This window comes from Cuculus canorus, chromosome Z (assembly GCF_017976375.1).
Source record: "Cuculus canorus isolate bCucCan1 chromosome Z, bCucCan1.pri, whole genome shotgun sequence".
Lineage (NCBI taxonomy): Eukaryota > Metazoa > Chordata > Aves > Cuculiformes > Cuculidae > Cuculus > Cuculus canorus.
The window spans coordinates 69,488,854-69,497,983 of record NC_071441.1 but is presented as its reverse complement, the minus strand read 5'-3'; the positions used below and the strand labels follow the sequence as shown (position 1 = coordinate 69,497,983).

At 47.6% G+C, this 9,130-nt stretch overlaps 1 protein-coding gene across 1 annotated transcript in view; it reads right to left on the bottom strand.

Moving 5' to 3' along the window:
• Positions 1-465: 465 nt before the first annotated feature.
• Positions 466-9,130, bottom strand: part of NOL6 (nucleolar protein 6) — a 31,565-nt gene continuing 22,900 nt past the window's right edge. Inside the window, exons 25-26 of the mRNA XM_054054708.1 lie at positions 3,963-4,064; positions 466-2,759 (exon numbers count right to left, since the gene is read on the bottom strand). Of these exons, the coding sequence (XP_053910683.1) occupies positions 2,610-2,759; positions 3,963-4,064 (252 nt within the window). The 3' untranslated portion in view covers positions 466-2,609. The remainder of the gene's footprint in view (positions 2,760-3,962; positions 4,065-9,130) is intronic.

The window sequence follows — 9,130 nt, the reverse complement described above, 5'->3', positions numbered from 1 at the left end:
TTCATACCTGTATCTGTCACCAAAGCGGACCTTTACACCAGCAAACATCTACAGCACAGGCCTGACCGAGGCTCACATCTGGCTGCTGAGCACAGTGGCATTACCTTGTACAAGTACCAGCCTGCTGGTGTTTGACAAGGGTTTGGTTACGAGTGAGTTTATTTATCATTAATTGTCTTGGCATCGCTGTTTTTGCAGGTGTCCAGCCTGGACACTTCCTGCCCCTTTGCTGCACACTGCAAACAGCAGTTTTACCCAAGGACAAGAACAGAGGTAGCTTGAAGCTACATACTGATTCATGTTTCTTTTAATGGCAAAAAGTAGTGCTACGATACCTGACAGTGTAACAAAAGCAGATAAAAGCACAGGTGCTTGCAAGGCTACCCTTACAAGCGTACTACCTTCCCAAACCCCACAAGCCCAGGAGCTGGGCTGGGAAGGGCAGGGCAGGGCAGGGGGAGATCACAGCGCTCCTCAGTGCAAAAGCAGGGACCATCTCTCTGCAAATATTGCCAGGCAGGGAATAAGCCAGAAAGAGGCCACTTCCCATGACAGCCCTGGGGAAGGAGAAGCAGGACATTCCAGTTCACCTGGTGTAGCAGTGGGGCTGGAGTGGCTCTGCTCCTGTGCAATCTAACACAGGCTTCAGCACATGCCTCTGCTCTAGGGAGAAGCACATTTACGCACAGCAAGGACAGTGACCCGGCCCAAATCCGTTTATATCCACAACAAGGGAAAAAAGCTAGGGCAGGACAGGGCATGGAGAGAACAGGCAGCACTATGGCACAAGCAACCGGTGCGGCAAATTGAGTGTTGACCAACAATTGTGTTGGCAAATTTACAGGATCCCAATGTCAATTTGCAGCACAAGCAGATGGCACAAAAAGCAGGAACAATCTGACTACCAAGTAAAATTACAGCCATTGCTGAAGGCAGATTGGGTGACTCCAACATCTAAAGGATGATAAAATAGAACAAAGAGAAGCTTAAAAACTAATCCCTGATTAATCGCTTCTGAAACCGGTCGAAATCACTGCCTGCATCTTGTTTGCTAATGGATCTATCAGCAGCTTCTTAGGCTGCAGGGGTCAAGGCAGCAACAGAAAGCACTACTTTGTTCTCAAGTTTGGCGTCTGCTCTACTCACTAAGTGCTTGTGATGTTATCGGTTTCAGTGTACTGAAAAAACTCTTGCAAGCAAAGCACGGGCAAAGGATTTTACCTACAAGCCTCCCTCAGCTACAGAGAAGAATGTTTTTTTCTAATTATAAAATAGCATATATATCTCAAAACTCGGGATGCCACACATGCGCATCTATCCCACAGGACACACTGTGCCTCCAAATACTAGGACGACAGCATTAGTCTTGAAGTAACAAATTTAACATCCCACCCAAAATGCTCCTTTGCCAAGCAACAACTGCCTACAGTTACAAAACTGCATTAACATCCACTTGCCTTTCCAATCTTGATCTGTTTCTGCTTTCTGCAGTATCAGCTGTCACGAAGTCTGTTCTTTACTCCACATGCAATATATAATACAATATATACAGAACATACATATATATAATATACACAACATACAATAGCTGTGCTTTGCTGTTGGAACATGCATGCTGCCTCCACCAGCAGAGAGGGTGGGACTAGTGCATTCATTTGCTCCCTCTCATTTCTCTCTCTTCCCCCATCAGGGAGTCTCCATGGTCATTTCATGACAGAAATAATCCCACACCCTGCTCAGAGTAGGGTTACCTAGAGCAGGCTGCCCAGGACCATGTCTAGTTGTATTTTGGATATCTTAAAGGAAGGAGATTCCACTACCTCCCTGGGCAACCTGTGCAAGTATTTGACAACCCTTACACCAAAAAGTGTTTTATGTAGAATTTCACACATTTCAGTTTACATCTCTCAGCCCATCATTGGGGACCCCTGCAAGGAGTCTGGCTCCAGCCTCTCTACTCCCCTATCAGGTATTTAGATACATTGGTAAAATCCCCCTAGGCCTTCTCTTCTCTAGGCTGAGCAAGCCCAGGTCTTGCTCCCTCTCCTCATATGACAAAGGCTCCATCCCCTTTATTATCTCTGTTGCCCTTCACTGGACCTGCTCCACTGCATCCATGTCTCTCTTTTATGGTGGAGCACTGGACACAGCCACCAGATGTGTCTGATCAGGGCTGAGTAGAGGCAAATAACCTGGTCAGTTCCAAATGGCTCAGCATTTCTTTGATTTTTCTAACCACTAGAATAACGACAACTGCTATGATCTCCGTATTGAACTAGGAAACTGCCTTCCAAACACATACCTCAGCCAGAATCTTCAGGCCTTGACATTTTCACGTGAATCTGGCTTTGTTTCCTACAAGAACAGCAACACCTTCAAAAAATTTATATCGGCTTTATATTTTCTTCAAAATAAAAAGGCATTTGTATTCTTCAAAACAATAACAGGTCCCATTGCTTTTCTGGACAAGGTATATAAAGATAAATATAGTAAAACACACAGTTCTGTGATTTACAAAGCCGAAAGCCTTCCCCAAGACTCATTTATAAAAAGGAACTGCCCCAGAGTGAACAAACTGCTTCAGGACTGTCCAACACATCTCAGTGGCCTCAGATAGTCCATTTTTCAGTACGAGCTTCCACATTTTTGACTAGGCCTTCTCCCAGAACCTCGAAGTCCTCCAGAATTGCCTCCACGTTGGGAACACAGACCAGCTCATTGTTCAGAGTTGTCACCATCCTTCCTTTCATGTTGGAGACCTGCAGGACACAAAATATTGTTCAGAGCTGCTTTGCAACCTCTGCAAGCCCCAAATAAGAGAAGTAAATTGCTCTCCTGCTTTGTTACATACAATCCATGACACAGCACTACACTAAATTTCTAAGCTTCACTTTGCAGCATCATCACTGCTCATTATTAGAGTGAACTGCAATAGTGGTGATTCCAAACCCTTCTAGGGTTCACCCTTGAGCCACAATCTGAAGACTGCAAGGGAGGAAGAGAAGTAACAGCCAGGGCCATGCTGAGATGGGAAGAGCACACAGGTGCACAGCAGAGACTGTATGAGCAAAGCAGATGGGGTACGCAAAAGGGACCACGCTGTAAGGTTAAGTAAAAGATGCCAGGGCTCTGCTCTTTGGTGGGTGTCAAGACCTCCAGTGTGAAGAGATCCCTGGCTCCAACCACATGAGAAAAAAAATACTCTCATGTTTAACCAAGCCACACTCAACTCAGATGCAAGCATCTCCTCCTCTTATTTCACCCCTGTGAATAACTAGTTTTCGCAACTGCAGCTAGGCTGAGCAGCCAATGCCTTCTGGCCATGAAGAGAGGGGAGGTAAATCACCCAGAGACTGACAGCAGAAGAGCCTGGGATGCCAACTCTGAGCCATGAGTCACCAGTTTCTTTGCGTCTTTCCTTCATAGAAAGCAGGATGAATCACTCCAGTGTGCCTCACATCTAGCTTAACCACCCTCTAGAGTTTGTCAGCCCACACACTGTAGCTGGAAAAAGTCTCCATAGGACTCAGGCACCATGAACCTAGGCTTGCCACCCCAGCTTCTTGCATGTCAGGTATTGCTGGTTAAGACACCCAAAGGCACAAGAGTGGGACAGCCTGCTGCACGCACCAAACATCTTTGGCAAATGAGGCATTGCTCACCTCCCAGGAGGGGACCAAAGAAGAGCACCTGGGACAGCTCTGTTCTGACCCAGGATTATGGTGCTGGGGCTTGTCCAGGGACATATGTTCTCTTCTCAGCTGATGACTGGAGGCACAGTGGCCACAGCCCTGTGTTGGTTTCACCAATTCTAAGAAGGGACAGAGGTATGATATCCATTTTTCAAAGGGCTTTGGGTTTGACGAGAGTTACACAAAGCAATTATACTGCAGAAAAAAATGTCCTCAAAGCTTTCAGGCCATAAAGGTAACATGAAGCTTAAAGCAGAGCCAAAAACTCACCTTAAAAGGCTGAGGCTGAAAGCTCAAAGGTTTCCACAAAACCGCAATCACCTCCCCACCATGCTTGTCATAGAAGAACAAGGCAAGGTCACTGAAGGCATCCTGGGTAGAAAACAAATCAGAGGTTGTGCGAGACATGCCAGAACCTGTCAGTACCTTTACACAGGGATACTCAATAGCTAGGAGCAAGACTGCAACTCTTCCAATACATTCACAAGAGGGAAAGCAACTGGCAGCCCATGGACAAGTCCTAGGTGCCTCCTGCTGCCTCTTCTTCCCCAGCCTTAAGGGGTACAGTGCACTACAGAGCTCATCACTGACTACCTCTTGCTGTCCCAGAGAGCAGAAACATGATCCTTCACCTCCCACAGGCCTGCAGCAGCATCCAGAATTCAGCAATCAGCTTTAGGACACTAGACGCCATAGGTGACAACCCACTGACTGTTCCTCACCACAGCCCCCCACCAGTGGGATATGGCACTACCAAGCTGTCCTATCCCAGTGTCCAACAGGCATGTCCAAGATTTCACAGTGCACCAGATGGCAAGAGGCAGGCCCTGCCCAGCAGGCAACCCTGCCACAATACATTTTACTACATGACAGCAAAGACAAGCCCTTGGATGTCACCATCTCCAGCTCTGCAATTTGTGCAGCCAAGGTATTAAAGCTGCTTCTCCCCTCTGGATAAACCCCACGTGTGCTGTCAGCACACCAGGTACCGAAAGGAAATATAACTGCCAAAATTTTGTGCAATACCAAGTCCTGTGAGGTGCAGAGACAGAATGCTCAGTGGAGGCACTGCAGGAATCTGCCCTCCTCGCCCCTGTGTTTCAGTGGCTGTGGTAGCTCCTTTGGTGGTGCTGGGCAGGAGAGCTCAAAAAGACACCTTGCATAAGGCGATGACTAAGGTTCACAGCCTGGTTTCTCCCAAGCCCACGCAAGCTGGATTCCCAGTGCTGCAAGGAGGCAGGGGACAAGCACTGCAGCAGAAGTAAACAATGCTGTGCGCAAGCAACTTTTCAAACGCAAAAGTCTGGCCCTACAGCTCAGAATCCAACACATGGGTACCTGGAGATATGCAACCCAAGCACAGCTGACCAAGACAGACAAATTCCTGCTCCTCGATACTTGCTCATCTTGGTGGAGAAGCAAAGGCTCAGGTTTACCAGGCTGAGCAAACAGCCGCAGCATCAGTGCAGGTCAAGGTGCTGCACATGGCCTCACCAGATCTGGAGCAGCCTACTGCAAGAAATACAGACCCTCTGCTCCCTCTTCAGCCTTCCTCTCAATCCTCTTAGTGTCCCCAGCAGCAACTCTGCCAGAGAGGTCTCTGTTGGCCTCATTGTATCATGAGGTTTTCATGAGGATGTGCATGAAAAAAACTCAACATCTAAGGCTAGCTTGGAAGAGGTCCTGTATGGCACAGCAGCACTGCTTTGGTTGGTATAACCAGTGACACCAAACGATGAGGTGGCATCTTAAGAGTAAAGACCTGATAAGGAAGGAGAGGTGGGGTTGTCTGCAACCTTCAGAAACACATTTATGAGTTCAGCCTTAAGTATGACAAACAGAGGACAACACAATTAGGCCATCAAGCTGCAAAGACTGAGACCTGCCAGCTCATCCCACTTCATGGGATCTTCACAGGGGCAAGGCTGGTCAAGGCATTATCTTCCCAAACTGGCTAGGAAAACAACTATCTAAAAATACATTGAGAAAGAGGTTATCCACCCTGGCACTTCTTGCTCAGAGCCCAGTCAGCAGGGGAGACTCTTACTTTAGCCAAAGGGCAAAGAGGAAGAGGGAGGCGAAACTCAATGAAGGACAAGAAAGCTTAAGGCACACTGACTACCAGCGTGCAGCTTTTTGAGCTAAAGCAGAGCAGAGCATGTGAGAACCTGAAACAGCCCTGCTTCTCTATAGGGCAAGGTCTCAAGTGCCACGCGATGATCCCTCCAAGAAAGGTATTTCTTTTATAGGCATGTCTTGCTGGACAGGAGCCAGGAGCACTTGCAGGAAAGGAGCCCTCCCAGGCTCAGCTCATTTCCCAAGAAAACCACTGGTCAGCCCAATACCCAGCACCTTTTATCTAGAGAACAGAGAGCAGACAGCAGATGTTAAAAGGATGGCATTCAGTTCAAAATCCCAGGAAAGAGAAGCTTCTGCACTTGCACTGCTCCCAGCGTCACCCAGCTTCTGCACTCACACTGCTCCCAGCGTCACCAGCTCCACCAGGCTGTGATGGTGCACATTCAGCTCTTGGGAAACTGCAGCATGGAAAGGGTCTGATGTATTAGTCACCACACTTCTGTTTGTGCAGAGGCTTGGGGAGTAAGAGCAAACAGATTTCACCTCCCTTTCCACATCCCATGCTTTATGCTTAGTGCCGCTGGGCTTGCCCGAGCCTGCAAACACCTTCCTCAAGGGAAAGTTTAAGAGAAAAGGGAGAAAAGGCAGGAGCACATTTGAACACCTATTCCCTTCTCAAGCTGCAGTATCTTTGGTTGCAGTTCAGCTTTAAGAGCCTGGGGAAAGCTCTCCCTGCTCAGAAGGATCCCTCCCATCAGCAAAACCTACAGCTCGTTCTTATCTTGCAGAGACATAGGGGAGCTCAGAGCTGCAATTCAGAGGAGCCTCATTGTCCAGTGAATGGGTATATGATGCATAGAAGTAGACTAGCTCAGGATTTGTAGGGAGCCATCTGGGTTGTAGAAATGAAAGGATGGAGAAAGGTGGTAAGTAAAACAAGACCTTGACCTAAAATGGGATTACTGGATTAAGCAGCTGGGGCTGAAGCGGAGATTTTGCAATGAGGTAATCAATCACTGCTAGTTAAGCAACTACATTACGGTTGTTTAGAGGTGGGTTTTTTTTCACTTAACCATTTACCCATCCATTTTTTCACTGCTCCTATCCAGAAAATGGGGTCATTGCATCGCAGCTGCTAGAAAAGCTTTTTAGGGAGGTCTCTGCACCCAAAACACACTTAGCAGCATTTCCTGGTGCAGCAGCAGTTCAAGTGGCAAATGCATCAATCAACATTTGCTCAGTGCTTGGAACATTTTAAGCGTTCTCAGCAAGGGATCTACCAGTTCAAAACCCTACTAAAGCTAATTACTTCCAACAAACAGCTACATTTGTGGTTAACACTTTGAGGTTCTTGTCATCCTACTGTGACTGGCTCTGACGCTCACAGGTTACACAAGACAGACAAAGCCTTCCCTCATGCTCAAGCAGAGCAAGGAGCACTGTCGAGAAAACCAGGCTGAGGTTACTGCTGTGTCAGAGAGGTTTTAAAGCAGAAAAGAAACCCGAGTTTGGGATTCATCTGCTAAAAGGTGTTTCAAACTACCCAAACTTTTCCACCTACAAATGCTTCATCAGAGCCACACGCGCATCGTTGTCCCAGGAGTTTGGGGCAGCAGCAAAGTACAGTAAGGAAAAAGCCACCCACGTTCTCCTTGCTATCCACCAAACTATCTGAGACTAAACAGTCACTTCCTCCAGGACAACTCCTGCAGGACCTCTGGGAAGGCATTATCAACACAGAAGAAATGCAGCCACAAGTACCCTGTGAGCAAAACCAAGGGGCAGAAGGGATTGATGCCTTGCTAAGCACACACATGCATTCACCCACCTTCAGCCCTGGGCTCTATGCTGAGGGTCACATAGCTGCTCTGCAGCTGTAAAAGCCAGTAATTTCCTGCCACCTCTGCCCCTCCAAGGGCGTAGATCCAGACAGGAAGGTTTCCTCCATGGTACGAGGGTACAGAGAGCTTTTTCAGTTCATCCCTGCCTGTCTGGAGACACCATAGGAGGAGTAAACCCTGTCAGTCAAAACAGGAAGAGAACAGCCTGACCTGAAGAGATATTACCAGTTGCAGCTACATTCCATAACCACAGCTTATACAGTGTAAGAAACAGAATTTTTAATACCATTAATTCCATCCCAACACACAGTAGCAAGATACACATTCCTACTCTGGAAGGAATAAAGGAAAGGGCTGTAAGTCTTTCAGATAGGTCTTGTCTAAAGGTGCAAGAAATGCAAAACATTGCTTAAGAGGGGAGCATGTTTACAGTAAAGCAAGAAAGATTTTCCTGCTTATACACACAGGAAAGATCTCCCATTTACAAGATGGGCAGCTCCTCTGCCACAAGCTCTTCCACAGGCATGTGCAGCCAGAGGAAGCCAAATCTCAGTGAAAGAGCGCCCTTCACATCCAGTGACCTAGCGAGGCCAAAGAGATGGTAAGAAATGTTAGGTCTTTTAAACAGCCATTATAAACATGCAGGTGGATGTGGTACAGACAGCTTTCTCCAATTTTCCCCACAAGAGAACTCCTCTGGGCCTCCGGGAGGCCTCTGGGCTTTGAGAGCTCCTGAATGCATGCAGATGGGCTTATCCACAAGTCCTCATCTCTAGAGTACACAGGACAGCCAAGCCTTCCAATGCCACATCCCCAGAAAACAGCTTGGAGTTCTGTAGCTCAACAGCCACCATGACAGACAAACAGTCACAATGGAGATCCAATGGAAGCTTCATTTGAGACACCTAAACTTAACTTAGCCTTGCTGGACAACCCCTGCTAGGACCCAACTCAGGGTTTCTTCAGGACCATAAGCAGCAGGGAGGCTGGTGACGGGCTGAAGATCAAGGGAAGGCCTCTCTGAGGGGTGTCTGGCACTTCCTTTCCCTCAAAAGCGTCTGGCTGTAAAGGCTTCTTATCTGGACAGCCTCCCAGAACACCCCTTTTCTATCAGATCTGTCTGGAATTGAAAAACTTGCTGTCTGAATCCCACAACTAGCCTTTCATCTCTACCTAGAGCCTTCCAGGTACCAGAGCAACTCGGTCAGAACAGCTCCTGCAGTACATCTCCTTGGAGCAGGAAAAATTTAAAGCAGTCAGGACTCAACAGCTCCCCTTTCATTTTCTCCTGTGATTAGGCTCCCTGTGGAATGAACATAGCAATCCCTTGGCTCCAGAGCACTCCTGTCTTGCTAACCCCTTTGATTTGTGAAGAACAGGGACCTCTCAGGAACAAACAGGCTAGACAGGAGAAAAGTGGGTCTCCTGGTTACTGGGCCAGGGACACTGGGGAAGATGTTCCTCCCTGCCGCTCTCAATTTACTCAACATGCCCAGGCATTTGAATCCCTTTCTCATG